The 18552-nt window shown below is 38.3% G+C and overlaps 1 protein-coding gene across 6 annotated transcripts in view; it reads right to left on the bottom strand.

Moving 5' to 3' along the window:
- Positions 1 to 4198: 4198 nt before the first annotated feature.
- The window catches only part of aifm1 (apoptosis inducing factor mitochondrion associated 1), a 46222-nt gene continuing 31868 nt past the window's right edge, over positions 4199 to 18552 (bottom strand). For 5 of the 6 annotated variants that reach the window (XM_078547263.1, XM_078547261.1, XM_078547264.1 and 2 more), the window contains 8 exons: positions 13333 to 13441; positions 10817 to 10924; positions 9115 to 9203; positions 8852 to 8992; positions 8354 to 8496; positions 8100 to 8224; positions 7105 to 7301; positions 4199 to 4495 (listed from right to left, as the gene is read on the bottom strand). In XM_078547263.1, the coding sequence (XP_078403389.1) occupies positions 4424 to 4495; positions 7105 to 7301; positions 8100 to 8224; positions 8354 to 8496; positions 8852 to 8992; positions 9115 to 9203; positions 10817 to 10924; positions 13333 to 13441 (984 nt within the window). In that variant the 3' untranslated portion in view covers positions 4199 to 4423. Of the gene's footprint in view, positions 4496 to 7104; positions 7302 to 8099; positions 8225 to 8353; positions 8497 to 8851; positions 8993 to 9114; positions 9204 to 10816; positions 10925 to 13332; positions 13442 to 16985; positions 17128 to 18552 lie in introns of all 6 variants that reach the window. The other variant, XM_078547267.1, reaches the window with a different exon arrangement.

Consider the following 18552-nt stretch of genomic DNA (forward strand, 5'->3'; position numbering starts at 1 on the left):
AAGCTTCCCTAGACATGGGTAGGTGCCAAAGGATTGGAACGTAGCAAAAGTGGCACTCTTATTCAAGAATGGATGTACGGACTCTCCTAGCAATTATAGGCCAGTTAGTCTAATGTTAGTGGTGGGTAAAGTTTTGGAATCCCTATTCAGGGAAAAAAAATCAACAGGCACTTGGAGCACAGATTTGGAAAAAACAGATCATGCTCGACTGATCTAATTTAGTTTTTTAATGAAGCAACAGTAAAGGTTGATGAGGGAATGCGGTGGATGCTATCTAAATGAATTTTAAGGAAGCTGTTTGACAAGGTACCACATAAAAGGCTGGTTAACAAAATTGAGACTTGTGGAACAGGAGGGCCAGTGTGCAGATGAATGAAGAATTGACTTAAGGACAGAAAGCAGCAACTCGTGGTAGATGTTTGTTTTTCGGACTGGAGGGTGGTAGAATGTGCTGTTCACCAGGGGCCAATGCTAGGACCACTGCTTTTCTTTTTTTGCTATGTAGAAATGACTTGGATCTTGGAATACAGAGTAAAAATTCAAAACTTGCCAATGATACCAAACTTGGAGGAGTGGAAAACAAGAGTGGATGACATGAATTTCCTGATAGATAGGCTAGCAGAATGGGAAGAGAAATGGCAGATGGAATTTAATACAGAAAAGAGTGAGGGGATGCATTTTGGCAGAAGGGATGGGGAGAGGGAATATAGACTTAATAGCACAAATCTAAAGAATGTAGAGGAACCGAGGGACCTGGGGTGCATGTACACTGATTTTTGAAGGTGGCAGGACATATTGAGAGAGTAGATAGCAAAGCATATGGGATCTTGGGCTTCATAAATAGAGGCACTGAGTACAAAAGCAGGCAAGTTATGCCGAACTAAGAAAAAGTTCTGCTTAAGCCCCAATTAGAGTATTGCATTCGGATCTCGTCACCACACGTTAGGAAAGAAATGAAAGCCCTTGAGAAGGTGCGGAGGGGATTTACCAGAATGGTTCCAGAGATGGGGGCAGTTTTAGTTTCAAGGTTAGATTGAAAAGACTGGGATTATTCTTGGAACAAAGGCGATTGAGTGGAGATATAATGGAGGTGCACAAGATTATGACATGCTTAGATAAGGCAGACAAGGAAAAATGTTTCTCATTAGCTGATGATACAAGGACTAGAGGACACAAGATTTTGGGCAAGAGATGTGCGGAAATGTGAAGAACTTTTTTTTTCCACAGTGATTGGTAATGACCTGGAGCTCACTACCCATAATGGTGGTGAAGCAAAAGCAATCCATAATTTCAGAGGAAATTGGATGAGCATTTGAAGGAAATTAACTGTCAGGGCTATGGGGACCGAGTGGGGGATTGGGACTGACAGGATTGCCCCGGGGTAAGCCAACATTGACTGGATGGACCAAATAGCTTCCTTCTCTGCCGTAAATGACTCGTACCCATTTTCCTTAGCAGAGAGGTCAATAACCGGGGGCATAGATCTAAAGTAATTGGCAGAAGGATTAGAGGCGAGTTGAGGAGAAATGTTTTCACCCAAAGGGTGGTGGCGACCTGGAACCCGCTGCTTGAAAAAGGCATAAGGCCTGATCGTATTTGAAAAGAACTTGGATAGGCACTTGAAGTGCTGCAATCTACAATGCTAAGGAGGGATAGGTGGCTAAGGTGGGGTTAGGCTTGATAGCTTCTTTTCAGCTTGCACAAATATAATGGATGGAATAGTCTCCTGCTGTGCTATAAATTTCTTTTTGATATTAAATTTGTGTCCCATCTCCTACTCACCTAGATGTAAAAGATTTTGCAGCAACACAGAAGAAATCAACAGCAAACGCACTTTCAAATTGTTGGTCTATTTATGAAAAAGATGCTTTAAAATATGAGAATCAATTGATTTAAATTGCAGCATGCTTTGGGAAATCCTGACATTTGGTAATTGTACCAGCCATTGTGAGCCTGAGCTTTGCACACCAGTTAGGTCCCAGGTTTGATACTTGATCTGTGCAGAGTTAGATCAGCTGGGAAATAAGAGACAGGCATTACAATTAGCCTCAGTAACCTGATTGTTTATTTAATTGGGAGGGGGTTTGCCAGCATTTCTGCTCCTGATCAACATCTCTGAATCCGACTGGAAAGTAAATGTGTAGATGCTCAGTCCAGCCAGATTCCTGGTTGGCAATGGTGCCCACTTTACTTGGGCAAGCTACCAGAGTCTGTACCAACCTGTGGAACTGTGCTCTAGCAGAAGTTAGTACCTTTCGGACAGATGGAAATTAGCAAGAGGACTTCCACATCAGCATTTGAAATACATAAATAATCAATATTTGATCACAAAATCTCCCAGGGAAAAAGTATGAGTAGAAAGAGATTGAAGCAAAGTGAAAACTCACTGAGAATTTTTATATATTCACTGACCAAGCGCTGAAGGGAGTAAAAAAATCAAAACTTTCTACTGGCTATGATGGATCTCATTACATTGATTATGACTTTTTATTGGGGGGAAGAGGAACTCCCATTTGATTAATATACACTACCAGCAAGTACAGTTGTAGACAAGCTCAACTTGGGCTTGGCTGTAATACCCTCTGTACTTGCATAGCTCACCAGCTGATTAGACTACTACTATTTAACATTTTTAACATTGTTCTAAAATTCAAAGCAAACAAAACTACTAAAATTTGAAATATGCACTTTGAATTTTGCTGTTCTGAATTCTTTCAATACTATTAAATGATTATTAGATTTTAGAATATACAAACATACGAATTAGGAGTAGCTGCCGCTCGGCCCCTTAAACCTGCTCCGCCATTCAATATCATGGCTGATCTGATTGTAACCTCAACTCCACATTCCTACCTACATCCCCCATAACCTTTCGCCCCCTTGCTTATCAAGAATCTATCTACATCTGCCTTAAAAATATTAAAAGACTCTGCTTCCGCTGCCTTGTGAGGAAGAGAGTTCCAAAGATTCATGACCCTCAGAGAAAAAAATTCTCATGTGCCTTAAATGAACGACCCCTTATTTTTAAACAGTGACCCCTAGTTCTAGATTTGCCCACAAGAGGAAACATCCTCTCCACATTCACCCTGTCAAGACACCTCAGGATCTTAGAGGTTTGAATCAAGTCACCTCTTACTCTTCTAAACTCCAGCGGATGCAAGCCTAGCCTGTCCAACCTTTCCTCATAACCCACCCGTTCCAGGTTTTAGTCTAGTAAGCCTTCTCTGAACCGCTTTCAATGCATTTAAATCCTTCCTTAAATAAGGAGACAATATTGTACACAGTGCTCCAAATGTGGTCTCACCAATGTCCTCTATAACTGAAGCGCAACCTCCCTACTTTTGTATTCAACTCCCCTCACAATAAATGATAACATTCTATCAGCTTTCCTAATTTCTTGCTGTACCTGTATGCTAACCTTTTGCGATTCATGCAATATTGGTTTGAACTATCAGAAACCAAACCAAATTGAATTGGAGTGTGCCATCATTGTAAGTGATTTATTACTCAGCTGAAGTTTCCGTGTATTTTAAAATGGGAAGGAAACTACCAAGCTTGGATATGCTGCATATTTTATGACAAGTACTCTCATGCAGGATCAGATGGATCCTCATCAGCTTCTAGGTTGGACTGTGCTTGTGACTGCCCTCCCCCTCACCCCTTCAATGTGAACAAAGTTGCTCTGGGATGATGTGGCTTCTCCCTCTTATTAAATCACTGAAGGAACTCTAAAAGGAAGGAGGCTTGAAGTGACAAGTGACAGCAGAGCATAGAGTATTTTCTTGCAAAAAATGCTTTTTTCCATGTAGAAATCATAAGAGTAATGTTAACAGGAAGTACTCCTCCGGCAATGTCTTATTTCTTCAGGTTATTTTTTTGCCTACTTTTAGAGTTCTTAAAAAATTTCACAGGACAAGCAAGTGACCTGCTGTCTGAGGTTGGTTGCTGCTACTATGAAGCCACACACACTTTGGCTAGAAGACTTCACGTCCAAGTATCCCTTCCTGTTGGATACTTCTGCTTTCGCTTGGCAACTACCTTGAAATACCAACCTGAGATTGGTGTTGAACTAAAATCTTTAAATCTGAACTGATTTGCCACACCCTCCTTGCTACACCAGTACATGATCTAAAACCATAACAGACTAAAAACAAATCTCACATTTTAAAATGAATTTAAAGATTTAAATGAAGATACATTTTCAAATGCCATTTTTACATTTAATATTTAGTTCAGAAAATCTTGATCATTGGGTGCACATGGTACAAATGTTTTTACTTCGTCAAATTTTAGATAATGGGAGAATTCACAAATTATTACTTCCATTCTCTGAAAATTCAAGCTCTTGGTTTCCTGCACGAAAGAATGTTTACAATTTTTAAAAAATCTAGACTCTTATATACATAGTTAAACTTTGGGCATTCTAATCTTCATGAATGTTGAACAACTTTGCAATTTCATTGAGGTCATCATGTTCTTCACCATCCTTAATGACCTATGGGAAAATTAAAAAAAACTTTAAAACAAAGCAAATCAAAGGGAAACATTGGAAATTTCCAACACAGTGTCAAAGTGTGTCCCTTTAGGGTTTCCTCTCTGCATTGTGTACTTCCCCCATCAAGGGTGGAATTTTACGGCCTTCTCATGGCGGAGACAGAGCCGTAAAATGCGGTGAGCCATTCAAAAGTCCACTGACTTCTGCGGGACTGTAAAATCCTGCCAGTGTAAAATTCCGCCCCAAGAGTGTACGCCTTAATCATTGGTACCAACTCCCAATAATACCGGGAAACCACTGGTGGTCCAGACAGAGTAGCAAGACAGTGCGGTCTCAGGATCTTCTGCCTGCTAGACCTGGATCTAGGGCCCTCTCAGATCAGTTGTGAAACTTGTATGTTTGTATAGATGAGCTATTCCTAAAGCTTCTATCAATACAGTTCTAAACTGGCCACTGGAAGATGCCATGATGAGTGTCAGAGAAGAGATTGTGTAGAGAATTGAGAGTATGAAGCAGCATCTTACTATTGTGGCACAATAAATTAATTCATTGGCCTGGGCAATTCCATTGTGAACAGAAAAACATTTTCTGAAAGAAAAATAAAATCTGTATGTATAAGCTATATAATTTTATTTCCCCATGTTACACTATAGCTTTTCAGCCTACTGCTTGTAATGTGAAGCAATTCTAAGCTGTGTCATATGCACTGTAACATGAACAAGCCTTATTAGAATATTAAGTTACAGTTGTCAGAAATACACAGTAAAATCTTTATTATCCGGCATTTGCAGGGAAGGTGTGGTGCCTGTTAATCAAAAATCCCACTTAACAGAGAATTCCATTTACCAATGGAATATAACGCAATACTAGTAGCATGAATTAATATGCAAGTACTCAGAAAATAAAGAACAGTATTCTTTTTACTTCTAATCTTCAACATTATATTAAAGGTGAAAACAATACAGTACACAGGGACGGGTTCCAGATAAATTCGTAATTGCTTCTGGTTGGCAAAGTGACGATTCGTGTTTGGAGAATACCAGTAATTCTGGTTGGTAGAGGATTCTGGTTGGTAGAGTGACGGTTAACACAAAGTTTACTGTATTATACTATATTAACCCAGTAAAACTGAAATTAAATTTTAATATAATTTAACAGACTAATTTCAGGCTTTCTCTTAACTCTTTCTCCCCACTGATCCACTAAGCAAATGTTTAAATATTTTTTCCTGCTCTCCATTCTACAGATAGCAGCCGCATAATTAAATATTGGCCTTTGAATGGCTGAATATAACTCTAAAGATGCAGTTTTTCCATCTAATTGGTGCTCAAGGTTGTAACTGAAAGATCAAATTTCAGCATGTCTTATAAGTACTACCTTTAAACTGCATACCAGTTATCTCATCAACAACCCTAGCATCACGATCATGCCTTAAGTATGCACCTTACTTTTGGCGCTCCATGTTTTAAGGGATATGCCTCCAACTGAAAACGCTTGGTGTTAACACATAGCCTTTAAATTAGAAATTTATCCACCCTGTCCTCTTGATTTTGTCCATTACAACTGGCATTTCTTTTGTGTAGTGCAATGGACTTGATTATAGAAGTCCCTACAACAAGTTCTAATGCAGCTGCCATATCGTTACCTTTCACTTTAATTATTATACTGTGAACAAGGTTGTTTTTCTGTTAACTGCAATCTCAAAACAAATCTATTATACTGTTCACACAAGTCTCTGTACTTCCAGCTTGGTCATTAATTTAAATTATACTAGAAGCTCATTCCTAAATAGCTGAAGAGTAAATTTACAATAAATAGCCACACACACCACAGGATGACTTGGTACATATACTGTAAATAGGAAGAAGATACAATCCAGTAATTTGGTGAGAGCTTTTGTGGCATTGAAAATCCTTCCACAAGCTTCATTAGATTTGAGAAAGCAAGACTTTTTGCACTGGAATTAAGATATAGCTACGATATGTCAAGGTCTTCAAGACAACAACAAAAGGACAGAAAGTCAGTTCGTGTCTAAAATGGGAGGTTAGAAAAAACATCTTTACACAAAGGGCAGTTAGAATATGGAATTTTCTATTACAGCTGTTGAAGCAGAGTTCATAATAAAGAGCAGTTGATGTATGTATTTCACAAGTCCACTGATTAATGTAGTTCAATAGAATTGCAATGGAGTCCTTTTTCTCTGGAAGAGAGGAGGGTAAAGGGTGAACTAATAGAGGTCTTTAAAATTATTAAGGGGTTTGACAGAGACAGGGAAGATTTTTCCACTTGTGGGGAGTCCAAAACCGGAGCCATAAATATAAAACAGTCAGTAATAAATCCAACACAGAATTCAAGAGAAACTTCATTACCCAAAGTCTGATTAAAATGTGGAACTTGCCACCACCTTGAGTAGTTGAGGCAAATGGCATAGATGCATTTAAGAGGAAGCTAGTCAAGTCCATGATGGAGAAAACAACAGAAGGGTTTGTTGATAGGGTTAGGTGAAGTAGGAGAGGAGACTCATGTGGACCAAAAACACCAGTAGAGACTGGTTAGGCCGAATGGCCTGTTGCTACGCTGAAAATGCAATGTAATTAATTTCAACTAACCTTTCTAGCAATCGGCATCCTGTTAAAAATATTCCACAACAGAATTCCCACAATCACTTTCTCTCTCAAGTAGAATATGACGCCCTTTCCGTAGTCCTCCCCCTCCTGAGGTGGATGAGCTGAAGAGACAGCACCAGCAGATACACTTACAGAAGTAGCTATTTCTTCTGTCTCACTTTCCGATCGTATTCCTGTACCTACATTCATGAACAAAATGTACATTAATCATGGTTAGTCACATTGTACCATCTAAACAGGAAAAACTGCTAAATGAGTACCCAATATTCCCAGTACATACATTATGTTTCATCAAAAGGCAAAAGGTACTACAACTTCATATGCCATCGACAACCCTGAATGGCAACAGTCATTGGGTAGTTATTACGAACAAGAACCCTGTTGATTTGCAAACCTTCTATCTTTGGGTACTAACGGCACTTACAGCACCCTTACTGTAATCCTATGATCAGCTAGCACAGCAAACACCAGGGATTGAGGGTAAGATTGTTCTAGTGTTTATGTCTCAGCATCATATACAGCTATGGAGCCCTCAGGCCGAGTTCTACAATGGAGTTTTTGCCTGAGTATCATACTTTTAAGAAATATTAGCACTGATTTTATCTTTTGCCAGTGAGAAAAATGGGCAATAGCGAATGTTATACACCCAGCTTGACTTTCTTTTCTAATGCAGACAATTCTGCAAGGTGTATAATGGGCTTTTATGCTACTGCCTATATTTAAAATCAGATCAATCATTTCAAATGCAATTTAATTCAAAAAGTAATGCAGCAGACTTTTTTTAAAGGTATTAAAAAGAAATCAACTACTGGTTTTAAACATTGTTTTAATACAGCATCAGCTTGTTTGAGGAAAAGCATTACATAATCTAAAAGCAGTATTCTGAATACAACACAGGAGGTATAAAAAGATGGACTCATGCTACATACCAATTGTGCCGTCCATTGTTCCTAGTAAGCGAGCATTCTGTAACTTACCAGACTCTTGTGTCACAGCTCTGGGGGTGTCTTTAGCAGTTCCTTTGGCAAACACTCCCACAGTAGGTAAACTACTGTCTACGATACCAATGGCTTCATATCCTACATCAGGGCCCAAGTCACTCCTGCAACAGAAGGAGTTAAACTGAAAAACACTTCACATATTGTGACAAATTGGTCAGTATAAGACATTTACATTTGTTACTCATGTTTAAAATATATCTACTGAAAGAGAATACTAAGCCAACTCATACCAAAACATTGACTGATGCCAATAAGGCTTTGCAGCTCCAGTCATATTCTCACCAGCCAATCTGCCACTCACTACAGCATGATCATGGTGTTCCACACGTCTTCTGCCCAACTTAAGATCATAGAAACAAGCAGCATCTCCAGCCTGGTGGACATAAAGGAAACACAAAGTGAGCATTTCCATTTATTGTGAAGTGAAAGGCCATATACGATTTGTTTCTGAAAAATTTAGCTTGATATTTGTAGCACATTTCACAACTAGGAAGTGATGGTACTCATGCTCTGTTTCACAACTCTTCAGCAAATTTCATATTTTACCTAGGATAGAAGTTTCCTGAGGAAAAGAATATACAGACAATAATAAATTATACTCCTGTAGATCATGCCTTTGTATTCAGAAACTTCTACTCTGAAACAATGTGAACCATGAATTACTTATTTAAAAAAAATTAAAATCAGTTTCCAAAAAGGTATTATCAGGCAATGATCTATGTACTCACCACCCAAATGTTTGAACGTGCTTGCAATTCTGCATTTACTCTGAATCCACCCAAGTCTGAGTCCACCTCCATTCTTGCTGACTTTGCTAATTCCACACTCGGCTCAAGACCCACTGCTGCAACCACATGATCAGTCTTTATCTGCAAACAGGAGAGCGCATCAGCTCAAGGTGGTTTAACTGGAAATTTCATTAACAAGACTAAAATACTTGAATAAATATTGCTCATTCACAGACTTGCAATTTTATGTGAAGAATACTCACTGTTTGCCCATCCTTAAATTTCAGAATAACTTTCTTATCTTGATACTTTGCAGATTTCACAACTGTGTTAGGCATGACATTAACACCCTCTAAAGAGGAAAAGAAATTATAAAATAACTGTAGTTTTTCTGACATATAGTACTTAATAAAAGGCTTTGTACATGGTGGTTCACTGAGCCAGAGAGACAGATCAATAAGTTCCCATGTTCATGCTGATGTAAGTAACATTCATGCCACGCAAGTGCCAGGCATTGACATTCACTGGCATTACCATCACTGAATCTACCACCATCAGCATCCTGGGGGGTTACCTTTAGCCAGAAACTGAACTGGACTATCCACAAAACATCACGACTACAAGAGCAGGTCAGGGGCTGGGAATTCTGCAGTAAGTAACTCACCTCCTGACTCCACAAAGTCCATCCACGACACAGTCAGGAATGTGATGGAATACTCTCCCATTTGCCTGGATGACTGCAGCTCTAACAACATCAAGCAATGGGATATTGACCAGATAATCTGCTTTAGGGAAGTTGATTGAGGGGTATATATTGGTCAGGACACTGAAGATATTTCCTGGTCTTCTTTGATATGGTGCTATGGGATTTTTTTTTAAGTCCACTTGAGAGAATAATTGAGGCATCAATTTAAAGTTTCATCTGAAAGACAGCACCTCTGACCGTGCAGCACTCCCTCAGTGTTATACGGTGAGTATCAGCCTAAAGTCTCTGGAGAGAGACTTGAATCCACAGCATTCTGACTCAGAGATAAGAGTGCTACCAACTGAGCGAAAGCTGACACATTGTGGTCAGCCACAATCTGACTGAATAGTGAAAAAGGTGAGGGACTGAATGACAGCTCACCACCTCCTTCTCAAGGGCAACTAAGGATGGGCAATAAATGCTGGCTCAGCTAGTGAAGCCCATATCCCGTGAATGAATAAAAGAAAAATGACCTAATCCTGCTCCTTTATAGAAAGTCATAACATTAAATAAATCTTTATCACCCATTAATTGAATTATGCAATTTATTTACAACACTATTTAATGTTAATTTTTTGAATACTGTTTTGGCTTAACCCCTACCACAAAGCTTGTAATGATACAACTGCAAAAGAGTCATGTTCAAATATGCTTTATTATATAGTGTGATGCACAACAGTGCATAATAAATCTGTGCTGAATTAAACACAATTCAATTTGAAACATCAATTAAACAGCATTTCTTACTCTAATTAAATGTTTAAAATCTTAGAGGGGGAAGAAGGAAACAGAAGAAAGGTGTGTGTGTGTGTGGAGGTTTGGTGGGGGCGGGGGGGCAGTGGTGGTGGTGGTTGAGAGGGAAAGAGAATAAAAGATGGTGAGGATTATCAACCTGAGCTGTACAAGTATCTCTGCTAGAAGTGTGTACATGACTTGCCAGCCTATGATAATTACTAGTCATTAAAAAAAATGAATTTTCCCTTGTCACACAAATTCTGAAACTTTCATGCTAAGACTTAAAAAAAAATTGCATGTACATATAATGGGATTTATTCCTTAAAGACCAAGATTAGCCAAATATTCCAAGACCTTTCAAAAGTTTACTTTTGTGTTGAAAGAGCAAATTCCAGAATTTAACATCAAAGTAATAAATAATTCCTTCTGCTAACCAAGTCCCCGCAGGATCAAGTTCAACAAAAATAGTAAACAAAAACATTTACCTTTTCTTACTTTCTCAGTTGTCCAGTTGCTGAGGTATTCTGGGAGAATCTTACCCATGTTTCCTTTCTCTGGAAATATCTGGATCACCTCGAGTTCTGTATCCCGTGCTGTGGTTTAACATATGATGGTTAAAAGAAATGCTCTAGGAAGAACTGTAAAACATACAACAATCCATTTTCACAAATTTGGCTTATGGACAAAGTTTTTCTGAGTTAAGATCTGTTTAAGATATATCTTTTTAAATGTTCCTGAGGAATTGCAAGGTACTAATAAAAAATGGTGTACAGTAATCAAATATAAAAGAGTGATCTGAACATACTGGCATGGAAGTTCTTGACAAATAAAGCAAGCCTTAATTTAATATAAAGCAAATCAGAAGAGACTATCTGGTGGAAGGCAAAACTTTCATCTGAAGTCTATTTGCATCCCCACTACCACCAAAATTCTCTTGCCTGTGAGTGAAGAATCCTCATAGCTGAGCCTGATCTTGTCCTTGACCAATATCCACATAAGCATTTTCACTTGTGACTTCTGGGTTAGAATGATGGATTTATATATTTAGAAGAATATTGTGCTCATCAATGAGAGACACGTTCATGCTATGGAATAAATACTATCCACAGCTTCTACTATGTCTTAATCAACTATTACTAGGTAAGGAGAAAAGTTTTTTCATTCCATCAAATGGCTAATGATTATCATTCTAAAGTTTCAGAATGTTTTGCAAACCAGTTCATGTGACCCTGTCTTTTATTAATACTGAGGCATCTGGGCATCAATTATCTGCAAATCTCAACCAACTTAGCAACTGCATGGAGGATATTGATGCTTTTAGTTGCTGTTGATTATAAGGCCAGAGTAACTCATTCCTATACTTCTCAGGCTTCCTCCCTTCTCCTCCTGCAGATCCCATGCCATATGCTGTTCCAGGGAGAACTCTGCAATACCTCTCACTCATGTGGCCATTCTTTACTTGTGAGTCAAGACAGTGAATGTCGACAGGCTATTCATCTATTCAGCATGTCCCCTCGAGCCTGTTGTGTCATTCAACATCAGTTATCTTCTCCATCAACTCCATTTTCCTGCCCCATCCCCATATTCCCCGATTCCCCATGTGCCCAAAATCTATCAGTCTCAGCCCTGAATATGCTTATCAACTGAATAGCCACAGTCCTGCAGGTACAGAATTCCAAAGATTCACAACCCTCTGAGCTGAGAAATTTCTCCTCACTTGGATCCTAGATGGCCAAGTCCTTATTCTGAGACTGTGAACCCCTAGTTCTAGATCAGAGTTGTCCAACGAATGGCCCACTGACCACAATCTGGCCTGGAGAGGCAGAGTTCAAAATACAGGTAAAGTGGAAGATTCTGCAAGGGGCGTCTCCTCCAATCATTAGTGAGGCTATCAGCAGCAAATGCAGGAGAGAAGCAGTCTGCGATTAGAGGAGCAGCGAACAGTGTGGAGGTGAGTGGTTTAATTCAGTGGCGGAGTCTGCTGAAGAGGAAGAGGCGCTTTTAGGGAGGGGCTGACCTTGAGACTATGAGTGAGCCAGACACACACACACTCTAATGGTCGTCTTTATTAATTACTCATTTGTTAAAATTATCAGTTTATTGCATTGACATTTTCTCTTGCTCAGCAAGTTGTTTCTTTTCTTCGTATTTGAACCTTTAAAAAAAAATTGTGTTTAGTATTGTGCCAAACCTTACCTTTCCAAAATTTGCTCATCAGCCCCGTGAGTGAGAAAAAAATTGAAATGTGGCCCCTCTGACAAAAAGTTTGGACAACTCTGTTCTAGATTCTCCAGCTAGAGGAAAGAATGAGCTGGAGGAAAGAGTCTCTCAGCACCTAGTCAGGCAGCATATAGGATGTGGAGAAAAATAAAGTTTTATTTTATATTCGTTCATGGGTGAAATTGGCTGGGCCAGCATTTATTGCCCATCCCTAATTTTCCTTGTTTAGAGGGCATTTAAGAGTCAACCACATTGCTATGGGTCTGAAGTCACATGTAGGCCAGACCAGGTAAGGACAGCAGATTTCCTTCACTAAAGGTCATTAGTGAACCAGATGGGTTTTTACAACAATCAGCAATGGGTTTGTGACTTTTAATTCCAGATTTTTATTGAATTCAAATTCCACCACCTGCCGTGACTTTTAATTCCAGATTTTTATTGAATTCAAATTCCACCACCTGCCGTGTTGGGATTTGAACCCAGGACTCCAAAGCATTACCCTGGGTCTCTGGATTACTCCACCAGTTCATATGAAAGGTCATCGACCGAGTTTCCCTCCACAAATGCTGCCTGACCTGCTGAGTCTTTCTAGCATTATTTGTTTTGCTTTCAAATTTCCAGCATTAATAGTATTTGCTTTTGTTCTCTCAACATCTAGCTTGTCACGCCCTCTAAAATTTTATACATTGCAATGGGATCATCTCTCATTCTTCTAAACTCAAGAGAGTATAGGTCCATTCTACTCAATTTCTCACAACAACAAACTAAAAAAAAAACATACCACGTCTTCCCAAAGCACAGGCCAATTCACTGCCCAGAAATCCACCACCAATGATAACAATAGACTCCACATTTCTTGAAATCTTCTCCAAAGATCTAAAATCTTCTACCTGCAAGAGGATTTGGAGTTAACATTAGAAAAATTACTTTTCTTCTCCAAAGCAAAATGTATAACAATCATAATAAAAAATTCTCAGTGACATTTAACTACTAAAAACATATTCCTCCCACTAACTCCCCAACAAGGTAAATTTGTATGCTCATAATGGTAAACCTTGACATGGCTAGCATTTTCCATACACTACTTAACATGTTCTAGGTCAGATATAGCATAAATTTGATGCCGGCTAAAGCCCCCTCAACAATGTGCATTAATTCTCACCTCAGACCAACTCGCCAATGCTAATCGCATTTTGCATAAAAGCCATCCTTATGTTGTCAAACAGCAAGATTATTGGGAACTGGATTGGGATTGTTACTTCATGTATGCTGACCTCTAAAATTGGCAAAGGCTTTCATCTATTCTAAATGGGGGCTGATGCAAAACCAGTCTCAGAAGTAAAAGTACAGCCTCCTGCAAAATTTCTCTCTCACCCTGGACATATCTGTAATGTGCATATTTTATTCATTGCTTCACCCCTTAATATCAGCCCAAATTTTAAAAATTAATGCAGTTTTAACTTTTACTAACTGGGAATAATTGCCTTTGTACTAAATACTTCAAATTATTTCCTCAATGATATGACAATCTGACCACATAACTAAGCGCTATGAAAAGGTCAAAGTCTAATTCTGTTTCTTCCAAAGAAACCTGGTTAATTCAACAAAGCAGCTTTCAATATTACAGGATAATTTAAGTTCCATAGTTCTTACGAAAAAGTACGCTTCAGAAGGTTTGATGGCTGTTGCATACATTTACCATCTTTCTCTATACCTAAAATCTGAGAAAGCTTTGTGTTTGTTAAGACTTATATCAGTTATGGAAAAAAAGCCCTTGCAAGACTAATATTGAAGGAATTACAACTGATTTTGTAACCCAGACTTTAATTTCTTATTTACCAACTGGATAGTTATGTGGGCGTTGTCCTCTGCTTTGTATATTTAAAATCGACATAAATTAGAATATTTGTATTTATATTTACAGGATGGGAACATTAAAATTTTAGGAAGTTTTGTTTATGGATTAAAAAATGTTGGTCATGAACAAATATTAATAGAGCCACAAGGATGGCTGCCATGTGAAACTGAACTTGAACGATAAGATGGTCCAGTGATAAAACTACTAGTGTAGAATCTATAGTTGCAGTGTTACAGTGAATCACATTTTTGCAATTTCTGTCCCAAAAAGTGCCATTGTTTACCTCCCACCTTCAGCCTATTACTGTAAAATCAATAGAAAAATGTTGCATTTTAAATTTATAATCTACATTCAATATATTCAGGTATTTTCCTAGCTAATTTACTCCTCTCCTCTTAAAAGGAGATGCTATTTTGACGGGGCATTATTCAACGACTATCAAAGTTCTCTTCTAACTTAGTCAAGTACCCCATTATTCATGCAAGCCTTGGTGATGAGTGTTGACTGGCTATTTGACAAATAAAGTCATCACAGCCAAATCTGATTACAGCCCTGCTCCAACATCGAGTAAGGTGCAATTCTACCAAACATATCTGGAAAACAATCAGGATTGGGAACCCTAGCTGAATTTTCCCTTCCTAACCTAGGGCACTGAGGCAGTTGTATCTGTCCCACCACCTGAGATCAGCAAAGAACGGGCAACAAACTTGGAACTTTCTTGGTTGCATGGCTCAGTTACTCAATGGATACCTTCATATAGAACCACAGAAGTTCAAGACACAAGAGGTGCCATTAGCTCATCATGTTTATGCTGGCTCTTCGCTAGAGAGATCCCAACATTATTCCCACTTCCCTGCTCCCTCCCTATGGCTTTGTAATCTTCCTTTGCTTCAAATATTTATCCAAATTCCCTCAAAGGATACAGTAGTCTCAGCCTCAACTACTACTTCTTGTATACTCCAATAGCCTTCTGTAGAAAGACATTGCTCCTAATCTATCCCAGTGTTTTAACGTGAAAGGAACTTTAGAGCAAGTTCCTGAAGATCTTTAAAATGTTACTGCCAAGCTGTTCTTTGAGTCGTCCAAGAAGGACATTAGTGCCAGTTACACTGGAAATTCCAGTCTCTGATCAATTCTTTGAGAGGGAAAAATTTCAAGAATGGAAAACTTGTCCTCTCTGGTGCTTGGTGGAGGAGCAATGACAGGTCTCTAGAGTTAATGGTTATATTAGCATTTTGGATTTTAGAATCGCTTCAGATCTCAGAGTCCCATTGGCAAATCCCTGATTAAAAGGAGTGATTGATGCAGAAGGTTTATGGTAAGAACCTTTTTCAAAGAATGTAAATTTTAACAAGATGTATAAAGTCAAATGTTTAAAAACAACAGAAGGACTTAATATCATCCACAGATTGCAATCTAATGCTTTACTGCACAGGTACTGTAGAAATTAAGCAAATATAACTGATCCAAAAAGTACGAGAAATATAACTGGAAACAACATGGAAACTTCATAAAAGGCCTAGAAAAAGATGACAAAACATAAGAGAAGGGTATTAAAAAAAAACTTCCTTGCATCATGATAGCTCCAGATTATATCCAGCCTTTGAAGAAGCAATGAACAAAATAGATAGTATACAACATTTGATTTACTTGCAACACCAAGGACACTGACTGGAGCAATTCAAGTGTTTGCACCACTAGTCACTCTATGCTGCAGTCTGCTATGAATTTTGTATCAAGTAGAGAAGGAGACATTGTTCACAATGCACTTCATGAACGTTACACACAAATACACTGTAGCATTGTTTTATATTTAATTTACATATTTCTAACAGCTTCTACCACATATTAAATTACAAAATACAAATGATCATTACATTTCTATACTCTTTTAAATTATAGTGTGGTATTTATTTTCATGTTTAAATTAATCTATTGGTGTATGAGATCTCTCATAGCATAGTACATTTTGCTTGGTTTTTGAATGCTGCCCACTTTCTTGGAATCACCATGCCCACATAATCTTCAAGTTATTACAAATAACTCCAGATGCAGAACTGTAATTTGTTTTTTCCAGTATCTTGCTGACCTCTCTTTCTCCTCAATCAAATCCAAACTAAACCCGAGATTAGATATTGTTTTTGAACTTAATCAGCCAGCTAAACCTGCGTCAAATATTCTACACCACCTTCTGCATTGGACTCAAATTATTACTCCAAACATTACAAAATGAATGGCAGTAACATGCTCACACACAGTGTAAAGCAAACAATTTTGGTTGGGATCTTAGAAATCACGTTATGGTTTATGATATTTTTCAGTGAGCATGGGTCCCATTATGTAACATAACGTAGTTCATGGTCCAGTTTGAAAAATGAAAGATTTATGGAGAAAAACTGATTTTGCTTCAAACTGGGACAAGGCTTTATGATGCTCTCCAATGGATTGGATTTTATTTCCATCTGTACTTTAAGGTAAAATCAGTTTTTTTATGTTACCCATTTGAGGTTATTCATTGTTATAAGTCCCATACCCAGCAATATCAGCCCATATCCAAGGGCTAACTTTAAACATACCAAAATTGCTGTAATATTTCCTCCCTTACTTCGACTTAATATCTGTAAATCTTCCTCCATCTCCTTGGTTGTAACTTGAACGCCCTATCTGAATCCACTGTCTCAAGTAGTTCCCTTTCTTAAGTCCTCAGTTAGTAGACAGCTAATGGAATGTAATGGACAATTCATGATCAATAGTTAGCTACCGCAAGGATGCAATCTATTTTGTACATGTAAAGTTTCTTCTTACACCCTATGTCATGAATTTCTAATTTGTTTTAAAATCATTTTACAATGCCTGAGCTACCTGTATCATTTTAAACAAGCTTATTGTTTAGAACTGCACTGCTTTTATGGCTACTGAGTAGACTACTTTTACTCAGGCCTCAAAGTTAATGGGAGTAAGGTGAGCCATACAAATAGATTTTGGAATGGACCATGGAAGCAATGAAAAAAAAATCCAGCAGGCCAATCTGCTTGATCAGATTCCTGTCCATATATGCTAAATATCATTTGCAAATGCCAGGAAAATTACCCATCTGAGTGATTTGCAGCCACTATGAACTTGAAAAGGTAATAATGCATTTAACTAGGATTAGATTTTCTATCATCTTATGCACTTATTACTTATTTGTGACTAGTGGAAGTGAAATGCAATAACGCTGTTCCATTTGTGTCAGTCAGGTTATACTCCCCAAACACAACAATGCTCTGTTTTGCCTCATGTATCTAAATTGCTTCCACCATACTTAGATACTGAGCCAAGTAAACTGCATAATCAGTATCTTCTGAAACTCAGAGCAGTGCTGGGTGTGAAAACATTTCATCTAACATCACTGAGGTTTAGGTATACTCACTGACTTGGCTGATGGCATAGCTGGTTAATGTCATGAGTTGTTTAACCATATATACAACGTGAGAAGTTGAATGTCTTACATTTCAATCCCTAACCAATGTTCATGGTGCATTACAATTGAATTCAGAGCCTCAAGGTTTAGAGGGGGTGTGTGGGGAGGTCGGCGGGGGGGAAGGTGGCAGGGAGAGGGAAAGAGAATAAAAGATGGTGAGGATTGTCAACCTGAGCTGTACAAGTATCTCTGCTATAAGTGTGTATATGAACATCAGGTGAGCACAGACTATGCACTTACTGTAAAATAACCCTATTTGTCTATGCTCACATGTGGTCAACTAGGTATATTACTAGAGTATTTGACAACTGTGAATCAGCACCCCAGGAACTAGTCAGTGCATTCAGGACAGGAGTAGAGAAAGGGAGAATGTTGGCAGCAGAGGGAAGGTGGAAGGGACTTACTAGCAGGAGTCATCAATTTAAGATTTGATAAATACAAATTGCAGTATATGCTGCATCATTTGGTGTTGTGTAGATGTCAGTTGCACCAAGATTGGAAAACCATAATTCTACCCTAAAACCAGCAATTTTTTAGTATGGCTCTTTGTTAAAGAAGTGTAATTGAATTGGAGATTAAAATTCACAACACTTTTTACGCTCATGAAAAATAAAGTGTGGACATTATAATACAAGTCATTAGTCACGGCTAGGAGGTTTGACGTATGCAAGTTAATTAAG

Source organism: Cetorhinus maximus, chromosome 8 (genome assembly GCF_964194155.1).
Source record: "Cetorhinus maximus chromosome 8, sCetMax3.hap1.1, whole genome shotgun sequence".
Lineage (NCBI taxonomy): Eukaryota > Metazoa > Chordata > Chondrichthyes > Lamniformes > Cetorhinidae > Cetorhinus > Cetorhinus maximus.